General features: G+C 37.0%; 1 protein-coding gene and 3 long non-coding RNA genes across 7 annotated transcripts; 2 read left to right on the top strand and 2 right to left on the bottom strand.

The window, feature by feature from the left end:
- Positions 1–7158: 7158 nt before the first annotated feature.
- On the top strand, positions 7159–13115 carry LOC110921445. Of its 3 annotated transcripts, none has more exons than XR_002582411.2 (2): positions 7159–7204; positions 10131–13115. It is a non-coding gene; the product is annotated as an uncharacterized LOC110921445 (long non-coding RNA). The 3 variants fall into 3 exon arrangements; XR_004886865.1 differs by lacking the exon at positions 7159–7204 and adding an exon at positions 8401–8941; XR_002582412.2 differs by lacking the exon at positions 7159–7204 and adding an exon at positions 8401–9043.
- Positions 9102–9938, bottom strand: LOC110921443 (squamosa promoter-binding protein 1). Its single transcript, XM_022165764.2, has 2 exons — positions 9573–9938; positions 9102–9489 (listed from the first exon to the last, which is right to left on the bottom strand). Exons 1-2 carry the CDS (start codon positions 9884–9886, stop codon positions 9375–9377), a joined length of 429 nt encoding a protein of 142 aa, XP_022021456.1. The 5' UTR covers positions 9887–9938; the 3' UTR covers positions 9102–9374.
- Positions 13116–14108: 993 nt separating the features above from the next.
- On the bottom strand, positions 14109–15221 carry LOC110921444. 2 transcript variants are annotated; one of them, XR_002582410.2, is made up of 4 exons: positions 15052–15221; positions 14855–14965; positions 14648–14693; positions 14109–14362 (listed from the first exon to the last, which is right to left on the bottom strand). It is a non-coding gene; the product is annotated as an uncharacterized LOC110921444 (long non-coding RNA). The 2 variants fall into 2 exon arrangements; XR_004886864.1 differs by having other exon boundaries at positions 14855–15217.
- Positions 15222–18729: 3508 nt separating this feature from the next.
- On the top strand, positions 18730–19834 carry LOC110923426. Its single transcript, XR_002584080.2, has 2 exons — positions 18730–19145; positions 19215–19834. It is a non-coding gene; the product is annotated as an uncharacterized LOC110923426 (long non-coding RNA).
- The last annotated feature ends 2395 nt before the right edge of the window (positions 19835–22229 follow it).

The following is a 22229-nucleotide window of genomic DNA, read 5'->3' as shown; positions in this document are numbered from 1 at the left end:
GTATCGGCTCCTGAATCAAATAAGACCGAAACAAAGTAGTCGTCCAGTAGAAACTTACCCGTAACAACGTCGGGATCGTTCCTTGCTTCGCCTTGACCAATCACAAACGCGTGCCCATTAGCATTATTGTTGTCGTTGTTGTTCCTGTTGTTGTTCCCATTGCCTTGATTGTTGTTGTTGTTGCGATTCTGGTTCAACTGTGGGCGTTTCTTTTAAAGTGGCCCTCTGCCCCACAATGGAAACACCCCTTAGTGTTGCCCTGTTGGTGCTGCTGCTGCTGGTTCTGTGGAGTTGGTTGTTGTTGTGGTCGGCTCTGATTTGCGGGATACTGACTCCTGCAATCCTTTGCTGCGTGGCCTGGTTTGTTGCACCTTTGACAAGTGGTCTTGTTACATGGCCCGCTATGGTGCATATTACAACGGTTGCACTTGGGGTGATTTCCCTTGTATCCACCCTGATTTTGGTTGGTAGCAGGCTGCTGGTTAGGACTTTTGAAATCATCGGTCCTTCGCTGCTGGGACTGAGGCTGTGCAGAGCTCGACCCTTTGCTAGAGTTTCCATCCCACTTTCGCATGTTGTCACTTAGAGCATCAGTAGTAGCACTGATCCGCTTAGGCAGCCTGTTCTGCTCGACTGCCTGATTAGTGAGACGGTGCGATAGTCGTATGATCTGCTGGATCGTAGGGAGGTTTGCTACAGTGACCATGCTCTGTATCTCCTATACTAGACCCTTGATGTAGAGCTTGATGCGTTTATAAGGTGGGTTTGCCATGTTGGGACACAGTGCTGCTAGCTCATTCGACCTTTTTGTGTAGGCTTCAATCTCAGACCCTACCATTTTGAGGTTGTAGAACTCCAACTCCACCTCCAACTTATGAATATCATCCCGATGACAATATTCCTCCTTGATCAGCTCTTTAAAGTTGTTCCATGGGGTGGCGTTCGCTGCTGCCAACCCTAACATTTGCACCTGTGCGTTCCACCAAGAAATCGCACCACCTTCGAGTGTTCCAGTCGCAAACTTCACTCAACTGTTGACAGGGCATTCACACATCTCAAATACAGACTCGATCTTCTCAAACCAATGTTATAGTTTTCTTAATTTTTAGTTTTTTTTCACGTGATTACACATTCAATATAAATCATTACGTGCTTAGACATTCAATATGATTTGCTGTTACACTTATACTAGTTACATGATTACACATTCAATACTGAGAACTTAATTGTTTATACTTTATTACGTAATTAAATCTGTAATATAAGGCACTACGTTGTTATTGTATTAATGTTTTGTATTGCATTGCATTCCGTTTATACTTAATTCGTGATTAGACCCAAAATATTAGCCGATATATTATATGTTTTGTGTTTTATTACAATTATGGTTAGTACATAATTACATAATCACTTAGTGAGTTTTCATATAAATACTATGACCACTTAGTGAGTTTTCATATAAATACTATTATAAAATCATGTAATGGGTATTCAAAATCACGTAACCACGTAGTAATAATACATAGTCAACTATTGTTACGTAATTACGTAACGATACATAATCATGTAGCATTACACTTGTTTCATAAATAAAATACATATTACGTAATTACGTGTTGGAACATAATCACTTAACGTTACAAAATCACGTAACGTTATAGCTTGTAAAATAAAAAGAATAAAATTAAGAAATTTATAGCAATAACCTACTCAAATTAAAGATAATGAAATGCTCGTTAATACAGTGTAAATTAAAAAAAACATTAGATGAAAAAGTTATAATTATTTGAAAATTATGGGAAAGTGGGTTTATGAGTCATCAATATTAAGATCTTCATATTTTGCCCTTCCTCACTTGTTTCACTTGTTTTCTCTTACCTAATTTATAAATTTGAGGAAACAACTTTACGGCCAAAACTTTCTCTTCAACTCCCTACAAATTATGTCTCTCATACATGATCCTTTATCTTTTACAATGGTGTCAAAGTAATAAAATCAGAGTACACAACAATCAAGACAACTAAATTCACAGAATTTGTATTGCGAAAGTCCAACGGTCCAACCGAGTGTAGGTGAAATCAACGAAGAGCATTAACAATTTCAACCTTGTCATGAAGAGAGTTTTGTTAAAAGTGATGTGTATTTGAAAATGTTTAATGAAGCTATTGTGGTTTTTTTAAAACTAACATAACCGAGGCTGCTAATCTGTATTCACACAAACTCAAAAAACCAAACACGTTGATTGGTACAAGTGGTTCAATCATTGTCACATTCTTTCCCTTGTTAATATGCACTGCAATAATGCGATTGATAGTGTGTAAGGCTAGACGGTATGGACCGTCGCCCCATCCGTCCTCCTTCGCCGACGCCCGTCCCCCCATCCCGCCACCCCCCGTCTTCATCCCGTCCCCGTCCTTTCCGTCGGAATATCGACGTTGAGGACGCTCCAAACAGGTGGGCCCCCATCCGTCCTCCCTCGGCGACGCCGTCCCCCCATCTCGCCACCCCCGTCTTCTTTCTTCCCCCCGTTACCATACCATCCGGCCTAAGTGAGGATGAAACATGGGAGGTTGGACAATGGGCGACCCACTAGTTGTCAACTCTGATGGTAGAACGACTAGTCCACTAGGGGCGTAGCTTTCTTGTGGTCCGAGGGTGTCTCGCCCCTCACTGATTTTTTGCTCATAGTGTTAATTTTATCAAAAATTTTCAATTTCCTTTTTGTAGCGTAAAATATTGTATTTTTAAGAGTCTGAACTCCACTGATTTTGATTTTGAGAGTTTAACCCCACTAATTTTTATTCAAGCTCCGCATCTCTAATCCACTATGATTGGTAGTGATGTGCTAAAGTTATTGGGTAAAGATCCTGTACAAATGACCTTATCGTACAAAACGTACGAAAGACATGAAAAAGGTAAAAAAAACGCGGTGACATTTTCATAATTATTTTACTTGTAATTACCCTACAAGATCAAAATTACCCTACAACATCATTTGTAGAGTAATTATGATACTCTATAAAATTACCTTAGGCTATGAGGTGTGGATGGAGCCCCCTTGGGCTTTATCATGCCAAGTAGGATCGATGTCATCGCCATGTCAGCAAGGGGGCTTTATCATTCCCCCCTTTAATTTGGAGGGTGTGGATGGAGCCCCGTGTAATGATTAACTAATTATTTATTTAAATATTTATTTTTTTAAATTAAATGGCAATTTTAATAACTACAAAATTAAAAATAAAACATAATTTCATTAAAAAAAACACTACAAAGTCATAAAAAAGATAACATACTAGAAAAAAAAAAGACAACATACTTAAAAAAACTACATATATTTGGCCCGAATTTGTGTCTTACGAGCCTCTAAAATGACTCGGTCCTCCTCTGGTAGATGTGACAGATCCCTTGCGAGAAAGTTCATGTCTCTCGCAATTTGTTTCTCCATTCTCATTTCTTGGTCTTTTTCCCTAATGGGTATTTATAGTGTGAATTTATAAATAAATTAAAAAGTAATTTTTTTTAAATCTTTGACCGTTTTCAACAGTCCAAAAGTTAAATGCTTCTCGGTCCTTGTGCGTTGCCGCTCGTTACCATGGTGGCGATGGTTGTATAGCGCCCCGGCATAGCGCCGGGGGTGTGGAGTATGGCGGGGGTGGGACGCTATGGTGTGCCAGCTGGGTTGGGTGGCGCCCCCACACCCTCCAGCCTTACAAGATCAATATTACACTACACGATCAAAATTACCCTACAAGGTCATTTTTAAACAAATTATGATAATCTATAAAATTACCCTACAAGATAAAATTACCCTACAATATTACTTATAGAGTAATTATGATACTCCACAAAATTACCCTACAAGATCATTTGTAGGGTAATTTTGATAATTACGAGTAAATAATTACGAAAATGTTATCACGTTTTTTACCTTTTCACGTCTTTCGTACATTTTGTATGATAAGGCTATTTGTATTTGATTTTTGCCTAAAGTTATTAACATAGACATCTCTTAGTAACCAAAGAATCTAATAATGTTTCAATGCTAGAAGAACAGAAGACAAAATAACAACTCTCAAAATACAAACCACTCATATATGTCTTATACACGACTTCAACAAGATGTATTGTTGAAGCAAACACGACACATTGAACAAGATTACACAAACCCTAATAATCTCACAACTCATACACAATGCTACTTATATACCCAATGAGATGCTGCAAAGTTTAATAATATTTGAAGACAACTAAGACTTCCAAAAACAATAAATTACCTTAAATTAAGAAACCAAACAACCGGCAAATTAAAGAATGATGTTATTTTGTTTTCTCACCACCAATGTTTTGGTTTAACTTTTTCGATTGACGAGACGACGAATTGAATAGGGCCGTTTCCGAGAATGTTAAAAAAAAATTGGGCCCTTGACAAGATATAAAAGTCGGGCACTACCCACCCTATAATATAAACTCATCAATCAGTCAATCACATATATAAAAAGCAAAAACACATAATAATACGACGATAATTGTTATAAAATAAGTAAAGCCGTAATATTTAGATTCATCGAGATGAGGTTGTTGTTGTTGCATCAGTGCATCGTTGTGCCTGTTGTTGCATCACTTAGTCTAGTCCTCACGTTGTAGCGTTGTGTTCCTGCTATTGTGTCGCCGTGTTTCGTTTTACCGCCCTCCACCTTAGGACGATTGGTATTGAGTTTTTTTATTTGGGTTTGTATGTTTTATTAAAAATTGGGCCTTTATTTTGGGTTTAAACATATTGGATTTAGTTTGGGAATTGGGTATATACTTACTTTGGGCTTAAATAGATGATTGAGTTTACTTGTTTAAAATTTGGCCCGGTATAAGTTTATGGATTTAAACATAAATGTGTTTTTTTACATACGTACATATACACATATATATAATTAAATTTTTAGAGGCTCTTTTACGTTTTTGACCCTGAGCTGACGTCCACTCAGCTCATGCTCAGGGCCGACCATGGAACCGAACACGTGTACATATCATTTTGATAATATTACGACTTTCTTTTTCGAGTCTTCGTTTTCGGTTGTCATGGCATATACAGAAACGGTACTGGTACCATAACAAAGTAAGCCGATGCCTACCAAATTCTCATCGGGTCTCTGCCGCAACACGTGAGTTTAACACCACTAATTAACTAAAAATAAATAAAAAGACACTCTACTTCCTACAAAAGCGAAGTATACGTCACGGGAATCCCAAACATAAACACGATAAAGGAAAAGCGTGACATAAAAATCTAGACTAATAAGAACCCGAACAACAAATCTGATACGAACAATACCAGCCAAAGGCTTTCATATCATATAAAAAATCTTAAACCAGGTAAATTTATAACTCAAAACTAAGGATGAAAATGAGTCGAGTCGAGCCCGAGCACGATTAACTTTTAAGAGCTCGAGTTTGGTCTGTTTGTAGTTTCTCAAGCTCGAGCTTAACTCGTTTTTTACCTATTAATTACTTATTTTTAGGATCGCGCTCTGCTCGTAAACATGTTTGAATAAGCTCGGCTCGACTCGTTTACTAGACAACTTTTAACAAGGTGTAAATGTTATTAAATATTAATAAAAACTAACATTACATTAAGGCTCCACGAGTCTGATGAGCTTCACATGCCAGACTCGATAAATAAAGAGCTTTACTTTAGGCTCAATCTTTGCTCGAGCTTTTTCTCAAACCGATCTCTAACAGCTCGCGAGTTGCTAGGCTCATTTGCACCATACTCAAAACTACGATCCTTAATTTAAAAATATAATGTAATTAACTTTGAAAACATACTATCAAACATTCCTCATATAATTTAATTAACTTTGGAGTTAATTACTATTTTTGTCCTTGTGTTTTGTCAAAAATCACTATTTCAGTCCATTAGTTTAAAAATTGCGATTTCAGTCCCTGTGGTTTCACTTTCGTAACTATTTCAATCCATCTATTCTATAAGTACAGGGACTGAAATGGTTACGAGGTGGACTGAAATGGTTACAAAAGTGAAACCACAGGGACTGAAATCGCAATTTTTAAGCTAATAGACTTAAATAGTGATTTTTGACAAACTACAAAACAGTAATTAACTCTAAGGCTGTAAACGAACCGAACGTTCAGCGAACCGTTCGGCGGGAAGTTAAATGAACCAGAAATTTCGTTCGATTAGTTAAATGAACGAACATGAACAGAGGTCTCGTTCGTTCGATTGTGTTCGTGAACGTGTTCGTGAACATTCGTTGATTTGCATTCGTTTATATTCGTATGTTTGTGTTTTAATTGAAGATCTTTGTACTTTCTTATATTTTATTTGTACTTTTTATATTATTAAACTTTTATTTATTTTATTACCCTAACAATTAAACTAGGAAACCCACTTTCACCTTGTTTATGCATCATTTCCCATTCATTTCTCATTATTTACATCGGCGAATACGATCGACCTCCGTTCCACAATAAGAGATTGAAGTTCGAGTGCTACTCTCTGGGCCATCTATCTTTATCCTTCGTCGCATTCGCCAAATTTATTTGTGTTCGTGAACCGTTCGCGAACACGCTCATTTCCTTAATGAACGAACACGAACATAAAATCTCGTTCGGTAAGTGTTCATGAACCGTTCGTGAACACATTCGGTTCGTTTACAGCCCTAATTAACTCTAACTTTGAAAATATACTATCAAACATTCCTCATTCTTCTACCTGGAAGTGACAAAATATGTGGTGGAACTTATGGGTGAATCTACCGGAATTGCGATCCAAAATCTTGAATTTGTTATGGATCGAAACCATTGCAAGGTATGGGACTTGTCCCACATCGGTTGTATGAGCAATCAATGTGGGGTTTATATACCAAATGGGCTCTCTCACCCACCAGACTAGTCTTTTGGGTTGAGTTCTGTCGTTTGGTATGTAACATTGGTATCCGAGCCAGAACTCGGAGTGGTGGCCTGGAGAGAGCCAGCCGTGACCAACGAGGACGTTGACCCTTAAGGAGGGTCGATTGTTATGGATCGAAACCATTGCAAGGTATGGGACTTGTCCCACATTGGTTGTATGGGCAATCAATGTGGGGTTTATATACCAAATGGGCTCTCTCACCCACCAGCCTAGTCTTTTGGGTTGTGTTCTCCTGTTATTACAAGCAATGTGCAGCAGATGGGTTTGGCAGCATCCATCAAGGTTCGTTTAATTCTTCAAACTTTCAAATCTGTTTGTTATCACCTGCAAATCCTACAATCTCAATTTAAGAAACAAGTTATGTGTAGATTGTAGAGGTATTTTGAGTGTGAGGAACTGGTAGAAACCTTAGGGTTGACTATGATGGTAGATGAAATGTTGGGATATAGTTTCACTAACAATAGGGCTGCAGCTCCAATCGTTCGGTTACAGTCGCATCACCTAGGAATAGAACAATGTGCCCACATGGTTAAGGTGGCCAGTCAGTTGCACATGATGACTCAGCTGTGTATGGCTTCTTCTGCCAAACGACCCAATTACGCACCCAGCTGTCGTGTACCCGTGAAACAACCATCTGGTGTTGACCCAGGTCTACAACATATCGTATAAATACGCCCCGCAAGAAAAAGGCAGGCATAGACTTGCCAGCTTGGATAATAAGAAGAGAAACCAAGGGGTTGCCGTTGCTAGCGCTTCTTTGAAGATTCTGACAACTTGGTCCTTCCTGGAGATAAATTTTATCGAAAGAAGTGAAATCGACTTTCATGCGAGTGGTTTATGAGATGAGGTTAGAGCCAAATGGATGGTAAATCCCCTTGGAATTACGGTTGTTTGGAGTTTGGACAGCCAACAACATCAGAGAAAGGAGGTGAAGCAATGGAAAATGAACCCCATCTGAGACAATGTGCATCGGTTGTGAGGAGCGGAGAATGTGCGTGCCATAATTACCTGTTCCATGAAGATAAAGTAGACTTAGGCACGTAGGGGCTGTTTGACAACTTCTGAAAGTAAGAGGCCTTAACCATAAAGAGTCAGTATAATGCTTAACCGTTCAGAGGCAAATGTCTGATCAATTCAGATTAGAGGTCTTAACCATTCAGACTTTGTATAATGCTTAACCATTAAGAGGCAAACAGTCTGAACCAGTAAGAGGTCTGAACCATTAAGAGTCATTAAGAGCTAAACAAACAACCCCTTAGCTTATTTGGAGAATGATGTTTAGTGGTTGGAGCATGCATTATTATCCGCAAATGTGATATCCAACACATCTTGTAGAGCCTCAATTGGTCGGTCGTCAAGGGTTTGGAATCCGACAAACCAACTTGTTGTAGATGCTTGGGTTCCAAAATTAAATTAGTATAATGTTGGAACCTTTGGGAACTATTTTAACGCCTAAATTATAGTTTAGCATGCCAAAATCCTTGGATGCAAAATCAGACCTGAGTTGACAAATGACTCACTAAATGACAATAGCTAGGACTCTAGTATCATCTCAACATGGGCCAAAATATTTAGTAGAGTACCTACATGAAAGTAAACAAAAAGCTTGGTGATGCAGGAGCATCCGACTAGACCCGAACTCGTACCCAATGACGATTCATCAGAGATTGGTTGGAAAGTGGAGACTTACTTGGAAGAGATCGAGGCGAAATCTTTTATTAACTATTTGAATTATATTTCCATATTTATCTTTAATTTATTGAGTATAAGTAGGGCATCTAGGGTTTACTATTTTTCAGTTTATGTTGATTATTGAATAGAAAGAACTATGTTCCTTTTGGTTCTTTTTATCATCTTTGATTAATCAATCTTTCTTGAGCCACTTACGGTCGACTACGTTTGTTATTGGGACACGAAGAACAAGAGAGCAGAGACAATTGCCATTTTTAACAAGCTCAAAGTAATCATCAGTCATGGCTTTGACGCCTTTCAGCAGACTTGTTGGCAATGGTAAACGGGGTAGGTTTGATTAATCGAGATACCGATGGCCATGATGAAAATAAGTAAACTTGTGTCTGCGGTAGTAACAACAGCAGTTGTGATCTACAACTACAACCTAAGGTTAAAATGGCATTCATAATCTCGTGTTGGTACTGAAGCAATAATTTTCACACAAATATTAAATCAGAAGAACTTGATTCTCAACATTAATATTATCTTTACTTACATTTTGCACCCAGAAAGCGATCATAAACACACATAGTACGATTGGTACACTGCTTCTTCACTTAGTTATATATATATATATCCTAATAATCCTTATATTTACTTATGCGTGACAGAAGGGAGAGAGCACAATACATAGCAAATATAGACATATACGTCTTATGATATCACTAGTCGGTGAGCCACCTTCATTCATCATGAACAACAACCTTCGTTTCTCCAACATTCAAGAACTTTCTCCGAAATTCTCATACGAGCTTTTACGCCTGCGTTCATTATGCCCAGCCAAACGCATACGACAACTCCTTTTGGCATCATCAAATTCCGTTACGTCATGAAACCTGCAGAAACCGCCACAAAAGTAATACGCATTGTAGCTAGTTTTAACGGCAAGTATTTATAAAAAAAAAAATGTTTCTTTTACCTGCTGCATTGCTGACAGAAGCGTTGTTGGCATCCGCCGGTGAAAACAATTGGAGCCTTAGAATGAACCTCGCAAACTTTATGTCGCCGATGGTACGTCTTGCAGTTAATCATATCACTTGTACAACCTTCCACCTGACAGAAAGCTTGCATACTACCACTACCACTACTTGAACCCCTCTTTCCCGTCACCTTTTTCTTTCGGGTACTTTCACCGTAGGTTTCATCATCGTCTTCTTCCCCGTCTTCCATCATCTCGTTTTTCAAGTTATTGTTCATGCTTCTGACTACCCTTCCGGATTTTGTTGTTTCCATCCTCTTAAAAAAGGAGCGAATACCGTCTATATAGAAAGAGTGAAGATAAAGGAAAAGGTGAAGAGATGGATAGAAAACAAAAGTGTGAGGACCACATTGTAGTTAAGGAATAACATAGGGTAGTATTTTAACAAGTGCTAATCTTATTACTTATGCTTGTGATGCTGCTACTGTTATTATGATTTTACTTACCTTACATAGTAGTTAACAACAACTAGCGTTTTGTCTTTTTTTGATAACCTAGGAATCCGTCACGGGAAAACTCATGGTCCCACCAATACTCTGCCAACCAATGGGACCAGGTAAAACACAACTTCCATTGCCTTCAAGGGGTTATTCAAACTTGAGATCTCTGCTAGAGGGAATCAGGCGTTTAGTAATGTGCTACCAAATTGAAGTTACGAAGTAGTGATTATGTGCTTCTTAATTCGGTTACTAGTTTCAAGATTTGTTTTTATCGAACAAACATTCTATCTTTACTCTTTGTAATTTGGACTTTGGAATATTAAACACGGATGTTGATTGATGTGAAATCATTATCGTGAGTGTTATAACTCGTGGCATTGAATAAATGTCATGTATCCTTTAGATGTAGACACACATTGTGTGCCCCTACCTACTTGTTGTCCTTTAAGATCACTAAAATTGCATTGCTTTAGCTTTCTAAGATTGTTTTCACCCTCGGTATTTGGATGTCTATGTTTTCTTTTACTTTTACTTTATGATTATCGATTTGTTTTAGTTTTATAAGGAGAGTTAGCCGAATGTTTGCAGAAGAAATCACTTTACGGGTGAGTTTATCGCATAAATTTTATGTCGCTCAATGAAGACGACCATATTCTTTTTGTTGTGGGCATTTGTATCAAAAAGATGTCGTGGGATGGATTGCACATACGCCTATGGTGATTAAAGAGCTCAATGCACAAATGATGCAGGTACTCTTTTGCTTATATAAAGTATCAAATTTTACAAAGTATATATCAACCTCTCATGGTAGTCACTTTGCATACAAGATGATTCTTGCAAAGGTGAAAACTTTGTTGTATGGTCCAAATGATTCCATGTTGTCTAATGTGGCGATGACACATGTGTATTCGTGTCACAAACTTTATACATTCGAGCTTCTTTGTCCCATGAAACACGCACCCTGTTTTAAATTTGAAATTCAAATCTAGCACTTTACATAATCTTACTTTTTGAGCGATATAACTCTTTATACCGTTGTACCTGACTTTTTTCTTGCTAACAAATGATGGTTCTCTTAAAAATTAAGAAAAAAGAAAGAATACCATTCGTCTAGATCATCCGTTTTCGCGAACGAGGATGTCTTTTTTTTTGTTTTAAATTACAAAAACTATCGCTTGCAACGAAGCATCATGGCTGAACTGGTCAAACTATTAATATTCATGTGGTCAATGTGGTTTATGATTGTTTTGGTTGAAGTTAAACATCAAGTAATTTCTTGACACTTTTAATTTTAATAATCAAATGGTAAGTTTCCTTTGGATAAGGAGTGATAATGTTTGCTTGTCTCACCCTTCATGGAATGCTAGTTGAGTTATTGGAGTGTGGCCAGGCCAACTAGCTTTAGTTGTGATGATAGTACTACATCAAGCATCAATTTGGGCCTAAATTGTACAATACAAGCAGGTACTGTGGTCCCAATTTTAGGAAGGTACCCATTGCCATTATTGTTATTACTTCTGAGTAGTCATAGCAACATTTTTCTTTTTTCTTAAGGAAATCTATACATAACTCATAACTATAACCTGGTGATCGCGTTGGGTTGGCGGGTTGAATAGCTGAACTTGAATGTGTTCCACGTATTTATTCGTGTCAGATGTTAATCCCAACCTGAATACACTTAACATCATGTAACCTGAACATCATAACCCTTTTAACCCATTTATCTTAATAAGTCAAATAGGGTTGTAACCAAGGTTATTCAAAAATTTGTGGCTTGTGGCTAGCTCAAAATTGGCTTTTTTATAAACGGCTGAGCTAAGCTCGAGCCATGTTAAGTTCACTCGTGTGGCTCGTTTAAGTTAAACCCAAATTATAATATTTATAAGCTAAAACTCAATTTCATTTATAAATAAGCCCACATAATATGGTCCATTGCCCACTAGACACCACCCAAATATCAATTTTAGTATTGAATGTTTACTTGTATGTTAAAATAAATAAAAAAAATTATTTTTATAACTTAAATGAGCTGTCTCGAGCTCGAACTTCAGCTCAATAAAAATCACAGAAGGCAAGTTGGCTTGCTTAATTTTGAGCCTAAGCCATCCAAGTTGTACCCATGTTGTATACAAGTTGACGAGTTGTAATAAGTGGCAAACGTGCTGGTGGGTCGACCTGTTTAGTTAAACGGCTTAACCTGTACATGACCTGGTTAATTAAACGCACATGTTTATTTAACGTATAGGTATGACAATCCAAAATCTGATTATTTACCTGAATTGTATACTATATTAAAAGTATAAGTTGGTGATATTTACAATTTTACATAGATAATCCTCTCCTTTTGTCACCTTTACACAAATGATCCTCACTTTTGTATACACAAAGCATCTGCCAAATTTAGTTCATTTTTAGGCATGTTTATTGTATTCTATAATAATAATTACAAGTCAATACATTTGCTTATAGGCTTTCTTTACACTTCAATCAATATATTTGGTTAACGCATCACATAACGTTTGGACTAATTCGTTCGACGTTTACAATGTATCCACGCAGCGCAAGGGTCTAATGACTAGTTTATATTAAAACCTCCAACTTTTTCAATATTCGGGTGGCCCAAGAATACAATGCCTTTTTTTATATTGCTGATAGTAACTTGTACTTTTTTTTATATTGATGATATTGTACTATAACATTATTGGAAGACGCTTTAACCTCTCTCCATGGGTGAAAAGTGAGTTGACTCGGTTAGGACTACACTTTTATCTCAAAGAAGAGCAATGTACAACTTTTCATTGCTATGGTACACCTTGTGACGCGTATATCGACTTTGTTCCATTTGGGTGCGGTTTACATGTTAAGAATTGAATAAACTATAGCCAGATACGAGGTTTTGTGCACAACAATTTATTATAGAAAAATAACAGAAACATAAGTTTGTTGTGACAAATATATGAATACAGGCACATGGTGCCCTTGGATGCATGAGTGAGTCGTAAATTTAGAATATGTAAAAACTGACAATGCGTCAAGTTTTTGCGATGGTTTGCAACATGAGTTTATAGTTCCCTTTTGTACCTTGTTCATAACCGATGAAACCGACATAAATGTTCAAATAGAAGGAAATCATATGGTTTGGCCGGTTTGAGATTCATACTATTCGGTTATGGTGTATAATTTTAAAAAATAATTTTAGTAGTTTGGATCACGCTTTGAAACTTTGAACTACCTGTAATTACCTTTATTTCGTGAATCATTTTTTAAAGGTATTGATTTAAAATAAATAAAAAAAAATGATTTAGACCAAACGTCAAACTAAATCGTTTGGGCTTTATTCCTGGCCCAATCAACTTAACCGGTTGGGTTTGTTGTTTTTCAAAGTCATAATGAACGGTTCAATTTACTTTTTTCTAGAGTAAATTACAATTTTGGCTTGTGTTTATGTGGTTATATCACTTTTACTATATTAACTAACTCTTTTGACCCCTGAGTCTAACTCAATCCCAAACTCTGGTTACTTATTTGTCACATGCCAGACACATGATGGGTATAATTGTAATTTCTCCTCCCTTTTACATTTTACATGTCAGGCCTCTTTATTCCTATTGCTTTTGTTCAACGATGTAAGTTGATTATAAAAAAGTGATGTGAAATAATAAATTAAAAAAAGACCCTGAGTATGTATATGTGATGAAATCTCTAAGACTACGAACTCTACAAATTTAATTTTCCATTAATGAAATCAACGTTTACACTGTGTTCCAGAGTTTACTAACGGAAGGAAAGGAAAGGAAACAAAAAGAAAGTAAAAATATTTTGTGTTCCAGAGTTTCATTTAAGGAAGGAAAAGAAAGGAAAATAAAACATGTCGTGTTCCCGAGTTTCATTTAAGGAAGGAAAAGAAAGGAAATGACGGGAAAGCTAGGCTAAATTCTTTAATTTTTCTTTCCTTCCGATTTGGGAGGAAACGGTGGGAAAGTCATCTTTTATTTTCCTTTCTCATCCCTTCCTTTCTCACTTTTGCTTTCTTTTCTCAACTCTTGTGTTATATCTATTAGAGAGATCATATCAAGTCCTTAGATTTTATACAACATTACAAACCCAAGTTCTTAAACTTCACCAGCAGTGCCCAAATGCCATCTTGTGTAGACTTTTGTTCTTCAACTATAGAAACTTACAGGATGACAGAAAGCACATTTTGGATTCAAACAATTTCCTTTTACCACTACCAGCAATCCTATGGTTAACCTGCGTGATATCACTATGGCAATACTTACATTCATTTCCCTGTTAACATATGGCAGAAAAGCCAAAGTTAATATAGATAACACAATAACATACTAAATGCTGAATCGATAAAATCCTTTAAACCCTTAGGGTGTGGGTCAAAACATCTTTACAGATATCAGTTTTCAATCTTTTTGACTGTTTAAAAGTAACATATGAACTTCATAAACCCTAATATTTACAGCAAACAGAACCCCAAATTGAAGCCAGGTTCGAACACCTTTAGCTTAAAACAATAAAACTCTTCTTTAAGCACACAATCGCGAGTAAAGAACCGTTACATACCTGTACAAAAGCGAGGGTGATTTCGTTGAACACTTGGTGTGCCTAACTGAATAATCACCAAAATCAAAAATTGGAAAGAAACCCAAGTTAAAAATAAAATGAAATGAAGTATCCGGATCTGGTTGAAATTGGTGGATTAGCTAGTTATGTTAGATAATTTGTAATTTCCTAACTAATGAAAAATCTTCAAATTGAAATACAACATACCTCGATTCCATCTATATTATTCAAATTCTGAGGAGGTTGATCCAAAAGAATGAATCATCATAGCAGCACTTAGCCTGTGCGTGAAATCGACATTGAAATCTATGGTTCGATCTAACACGCGTGAGTCCACTAATTAAGTTAAATTATGTAGAAATTATAAAGGAAATGGAGTTTTGATCGTGAAAGAGAGAACGGACCTTTGCCAGCAACAAATAATAACCTTTCTTGCACTTTAGAAAAACTTACCCTAATCGGGAATCGTCTTCCAGGATTCGCACATCTGCATATCACCATGTATGAAATGTCTGAAATTAGGGTTTTAGAAGAAATCATGAAGAAGAAGAAGAAGAAGTGCTAAAGTAATAGCCAGGGTTTTCTTTATAAAGTCAGAGTAAAAAGGGAGGAGAAATTACAATTATACCTCTATCATGTGTCTGGCATGTGAAAATAATTAACCAGAATTTGGGGTTGAGTTAGACTGACTGTGAGTGCAGTTTGTCTATCGCTTCCGTCAATCACGTATCGTAGCTTAATTAGATGATCAAGACTTGTGCTGAACTGAGCAAATCATAAGGTTCATGTGTATTGAAGTCCATTCGTACGATTGGATATAGAGTCCATCCGTACGAATCAACCAACCTAGTTCATTCGTACTTGCTTAGTCCATCCTTAACTTTCAATGTTCATTCGTAATAGTGGATCCGTCCGGATGGGTACAAATGGGCAATCACTATAAAATAGGTTTGAGTCTTGTTCATTTGTAACACTTTTGCTGATTAAGAAGGGAAACTCTTGCAGTTTGATTTCGTGGTTGTAAACGTTTATCATCAATAGAAATCAGTGTTAATTACTTCTTTGTGTTAAATTTACACACGTACTTGGATTCCGCACAAGATACGTGTTCTACGCATTCAACGGTTGAGGAATTGATCCTAGAGCGAATTCACAAGTGGTATCAGAACGGGTGATTGTTTGCACGGATTGAAGACACAAAGATTCAAGCAGATCATTATATTCAGAGCTGAATTCATCATCTTCTACACATATCTTCTTCTACTCATCTTCTACTCTTTCTTTTTGAACTTTAAACTCAGATTTACGAAGATTTCACGGTTAAAATTGGCTAAATTTTGGATATGTTGTGTGAAAAACGTTTTTAATCAATCCTACAAAGTTTCAGATCAAAATTCTAACAAAATTATTGTCAAATCATTGAAAACATGGCTGGTTGTGCTCAGTCTATTCGTCTGAATAGTCAACAATATTCTATATGCAATGCATGCTTCTAGGGAATAACCGTCTTCTTTCATATACTCCAAAACATCTACAGGGCTGCTAAATTTATTGGTTAGTGATTCACGAAATAAATTAAGCTCTGTATAAAGTTCCTCGGCATCAATATCCGATTTTTCGTTAAACCTGAGTGCATTTTCAAGACGATGACAAGACGACTTAAGATCTTCATCTTTAATAGTCCTCAACGTACGTGGAAACAAAAAAACTAAATAAACCCTCATACCAGTTAAATTGGTCAAATCTTTTCTCTAAAGAAGCAAGAGCTTGATCCACAATATATAAGAAAAAGTTTACTTTGAAATTCTCTTCTACTGTAAATGCAACTTCTTCGCTACTAGAAGTCTCATCTTTTCTTTTTTTCCTTTTGATCTTACGTTTTTGTATAAATATGGGATCAATATCCATTTCACTAGCCATCTCCGTAGCTTCATCAATCGCTTTAGAAAAACCTCTTTCTCTATAATCCTTAAAGTACTCAATCAAATTGTTTATTTCTTGAATAGTAATTTCAAGATGCATATCCTTTGCTTGTAATTTTTTGCTCACAATATTCAACCGGTTTAACACTCCATACCAGACGACAATTGATACCAAAAAATCAAATCCACTAAGTTGATTTTCTGCTAAAGCTAATGCTTCCTTTGCAATTGCAGCATCATTATATGTCTCTCCAACTTGAAGCAAAGCATCCTGCACATCATCAAGTTGCAATTTGATTGCCTTAACACTCTCAAAACGACTTTCCCAACGAGTTTGAGACAATGACTTTAGATCCGCCGCACATGCTCTTTGATAATCGAATTAAACTCTTCCAACATTTCTACGAGACCCAAGAAATTCCATTACCTATTAAGTACAATCAACAAATAATAAGTGAACTCGGTTATAACAATTAAATACGAATAAGTATTTGATGGAACTAAAAGAAAACAATTCACCATTACCTTTTTCATACAACTTTTCCTTATTTCCACGAAATGCTAAATTATATTCAGCAAGAAACTTCACTAAAGCAATTATTCTCAAAAGGACTTGTTTCCAATAATCTAATCTGTTTCTTTCTTGAATTGCTCGTATTGAAGTTTATCAATTGCTTCATTCATTTTCAATCTTTTACGCATATTAAGCCACTTTTTCATCTTTATGAGATGATCTAAAGAAACTTCGTGTTTTCTGATACTACCGGTGGCATGGTGCCAAATCTCTGTAACCTTCCCCATCCAAGTTACCTTTCGGGAGCCCATTTCTAAACACTTGACAACAAAAAAAATAACCTGTCTACCTCTTTCGAATATACTAGCCATGAACGATCACACTTGAGACTTTTTCATTGCTTCATCTAGTTTTCTTTTTTTACGTTTTTGAGCACCGAATGCTTGTTTAGGAGGCATGATGTCTAAAAATCAAATCAAAATTCAAAATCATTGACAATTATTCATTCTATGTCTAACAATTAATAATTACCCAATAGTAAGTTTAACAATCAATAATAATAATACACCAAATTTAGGCTAAACACGCTCAATTTAAGGCTAAACATCAACAAATTTAGATGAATTAAAGCCTAAATTTAAAACTATTAAATTAAAATTAGAATCCAATTAATCAATATAATAAATTAATACATTTATGGAATTATGTCATTATACTAACAATGAATTAAAACAAATGCCTACTGTGAAAGAATATAAAAGAATAGAGAAAAGTGCTCGGATAGTCCCTGTAGTTTGCACATATTTCACCTTTAGTCCCTAACTTTCTAAAATTACAGCAATAGTCCTCAACTTTTACAAATTCGTTCTCGTATAGACCCTAGGCCTAACATCCGTTAGTTTTCTCAGTTAAGTGGGTGTGAAATGACAAAACTGTGACAACCGGTAATTAACGCCTTCTAATTACGCAATTAACAAACATTTAAGGCGATAATAAGTAGTGTTTAAGGCACAATTAACTTAATTAGGCTATTTGAATGCCTATGAACGCCTATTCGACTTTACAGTGCGCGTATGACGATCCGCGGAGAAACTACACAATATTAAACGATAACGCGCTGAAACCGAACAAAATACTGACAACACCGACGGATACGAATTTTATACGCGTATTTTATATTTATAAATTTAGTTTTGCGAAACTTTAATGCTTTCGAACGATACAAAACGCAAACGAGAACGAAAAACGGGGAACCAGTAACACACAGACAATCAACGGCGAAACGAAAGCATCAGACACGCGTATTAACTTTAAAACTGAAATGTTTTGATATATTTAGCTTCGTTTTTAAATTTTACTATCCGTGGTCGAAAACGAATCGCAAAACGGACACGAAACGACGGACAACACAGTTTACGCGTTTTAACGCAACCGACAAAAAATGCGCGTCGAATCTCGATTTCTGATGTAAATTTTTTGGGAAATTCAACTTATCATTATATTTTATAACATTTTATGATAATCGGGTTCGAGAAACGGGCTTCGGTAATTTGATTGGGCCACTCAACACACGTTAACGGGCCCTGGGCCCAACCCATTTGAGAAAACCTAAGTATATAAAGCATCCTATAATCTCAAAACCCTAAATTTCACTCATTTCTACCAAACACGCACGCCATCAGACTCCCCTCCCTACTTCCCCTTCTTCTTCGATTTCAAAACCACAACCAGACACCCACCTTCACACCTGAATCCCTCATTTCACCTGCGACTAGCCGGTGTCGGCGCAACTCAAGCCACCGGTGCCCCTCCTCCGATGCGACACACCCACCCCCATACACTCACACCCCTCGGTAATCAAGAGAGCCGCCGTGTGCGGCGGCGAGACCAGAAAACGGGAGCAGAGAGAGATAAGACGGAGTCCCGGTGGTCGGAGGCAGTGGTGAGCTTGGTGGTGGACCGGCGGTAGCGCCGCCGCTCACGGCGGCGGCGGCGAAGGCACAGGCGATGGTGCTTATGGTGATAAGGATGACGAGGATTTTGACATAAGCTGTAATAATCGGTAAATCTTTCAACCTCACTTCTCTCTACTAAATTTTTCTCAGATTCTTATGGTTCTGCATTCTTTCAGTCAAGTTACGGCACGTTTCATAAAAGTGACGATGAGGGGGGGGGGTTTGCATCAGGGTTGACGGAAGTGATGGTGATCGCCGGCGGTTTGGTCCGGTTGGATCAAATAGTCAGCAACTCAGTTACGAGTCAAATCCAGCAGGTTCTGGGTGCTTCGGCTTGAGTCACTTTACAGTTTCGGGTGCGGGTCAACTCAGCTCGGTTTGGTTGACTCGGTCAAACCGAGCCAACTCGGTCAACACGGTCAAACCGAGTCAACTCAGTTAACTCGGTCAACTGAGATTCAGTTCGAGTCAATCGGTCAGCCACGGTTCGGGTGCGGTTCGACAGGCCAGATTTTGGTTCGTGACAACTTTGGTCAACTGTGGTCAACACCGGTCAACATCAGGTCAACTGCGGTCAAAAGCAGTCAACACGTGACCCGGTAACAAGTTTAAGTAGCGAGTTATTCTTTTACTCGGTTCTAGATTTTTAGATTTATTTAGTTATACGCGACCGAGCTCGACCCGATTCAATTAGATATTAGTTGCGTTTTGATAACATTTGACGAGAATATTTATTTTGATATATTTTGTTTGCAATATTGTTGAGTTTTGAATGGTTAACGACAAACTTTTATTGTCGGGTTATTCGAAAAACAAGGGAAACTCTGCCCGATTTCCGCAAAAATCCGAAATACAAAACATAATTTTATTGTTTAAACGATACTTGTTGAAACCGAGCCTTCTTATAGAATGAATAAAAGATGTATTTATTTTTACGACGTTATAAGTTAATGAAAAACCGATGTATAATCTAAAATAAATATAACCATTTATATTTGTTTCAAATGTCCAAACCTCAAAAACTTTCACAACAAAACTATAGTTAGTTATATTTCGTTCAAACGTCGTCTTTCGTATAACTTTTATAAAATAAATATAATTGTTATATTTATTTCAAATGTCGTAAATTCATATACTTTTATAAAAATTAAAATAAATATAATAGTTTATGTTTATTTCAAACTTCTAAACAAAGTACGACACATTTCCGTGCCATTATTCATCTACGCCTACTTTTCGCGATGACTAACATGGCTTCGGTAATATAGTTACGCTTATGTATGTATATATTTGTGTAAATATAAATACCTTAACCACACGCAAACTAAGTCGTTTTCGAGACTTTGTTTTATCCCGATATTAAACGGGATCAAATAACCATAAGTTGGTTATTCCAAATCAAAATAAGAACACCTTTGTAGAGTCGTTTATTAACGACTCGGTAGAGCTCGGACACGTAGTTTAACTGCGTTTAAATTGGAAACTTATAGTTATTCCTTGGTTAGGAATGCTTTAGTTGCACGCTAGCGAGTTCACATTCTTGGAATGACATCACGGAATCACTTTAAGCTAGCATTGCACAGGAATATCCAGGTGAGTTCATAACCCCCATTTTTTACAGCTTTACATGTTTATAAATGTTTTCGGGGGTGGAAAGACATGCAAGTTTTGCAAAAGTAAACAACTTTTCCTTGAACGAAAACTCATATTTCTAAACCATATTGCGAATAGATTTCAAGGAACTCAAATGGTTTACGAACGATTTATACTAAACTTACCGGTTTTACAAAACAACTACGTATTTTCGAAACGTGCATGATTTTCATGACAAGAGAAGAGAACGTCCTAGTTACAACAACGGGACTGGGTTGGCCTGCGTACGAAAAACGAGACAACTCAGTGAGATCATGTCCCCCTTTTCTTTTAACGTTTTGGTTTACAACCTTCGGGGGAAATACATGTCAAACTTAGGTATGATTAAGTTATGGAATGAACTCTTAGATCATGTGAGCATAGGCTGTAACTGAGGTGCCATTAATCCTTTTGAGGACCAAGGAACAAAGGTTAGATCTAATGGGCACGGGCGAGCCCCACTCACGGTCCATGGGTGACCACTTAGAGTGCTGTTGTGTCCCAGTCGAGGTTATTCGACACTAAAAATTGCCTACGCGGGTTGAGTACCTCCTATGTTGTCGCATATATTAATGTCCTCGCGAAACATTAATGATCAACATGTTCATAGACGCTTTTCATACCAACTTACAACACTAAAACTTTCAAATGTTTTTAATATACATTTGACGCAAACTCATAATACATGTATTTACAAACTTTGACAACGCTTTCAACTTATGTACAAATAAGAGGACGTGTTAGTCCTACTTACAAAGACTCTCGTGGGCTAGACTCACAACTTTCATATATCATGCCGAGAAAATGTTTTTTTTTCTATATTTTCTCAACAACTTTTAAACCGGTTATCAAAAAGATTTGTTTTAAATCTTTTTCAAAACAAACTATGAACTCGCTCAACTTTATGTTGATTTTTTTTTCGCATGTTCTTTCTCAGGTTGCATTTTTCAAAACTACGGAACGGTTGGAATAGGAGAACCCATGGGAATTCGAGTACTTAGCGGCGTTCATTTCCTAGAAGTCTTAGCTTTTTGCTTCCGCTGTGCAATGAAGATACCGGTCCAGTCACGCCAGCTCTGATATTTCGGGGTGTGAAAGATTGGTATCAGAGCTATAGGTTTCAGCGAATTAGGTTTCTGTAGAGATACCTAGGCTTTAACCTCACTTTCCTCTAGGGACTTAGATTGTTAAGTCTTTGAACACATACAGAACGCCTAGGACTCGAATATGGGTTTCCAACCGTTGCCGAAAACAATGAGTCAACTGTTTTGATTTTAAACATGCACAAGAGTTGCGTTGATACACGATACACGACACACGACACACGAAACGATTACACACAGAAAACAAAAACCTTGAGAGTTTTGATAACATGCATCTAGGACCTTTGGAGAACTTATGTCAAAATCTATTAAAGGTCATTACGTAGGAACCGTGACTAACAACTCGGGCAAACGCCATTATATTATGCCGTCTATGCTATCTTACTTACCTGAGCAGGTAACCTACGCCGAAACAAAACGCTAGTGCAAAAGAATACATGAAACTCAAATTATACG

This window comes from Helianthus annuus, chromosome 17, assembly GCF_002127325.2.
Source record: "Helianthus annuus cultivar XRQ/B chromosome 17, HanXRQr2.0-SUNRISE, whole genome shotgun sequence".
NCBI lineage: Eukaryota > Viridiplantae > Streptophyta > Magnoliopsida > Asterales > Asteraceae > Helianthus > Helianthus annuus.
This window is presented reverse-complemented; position numbering and strand designations above follow the sequence as displayed.

Bases quoted from the DNA above. Each gene is read 5' to 3' on its own strand.
- LOC110921443 (XM_022165764.2), bottom strand. From the start codon at position 9,886: ATGGAAACAACAAAATCCGGAAGGGTAGTCAGAAGCATGAACAATAAC. The intron at 9,490-9,572 runs GTAAAAGAAACA...CGGTTTCTGCAG, and splicing joins TTCTGTCAGCAATGCAGCAG to GTTTCATGACGTAACGGAAT.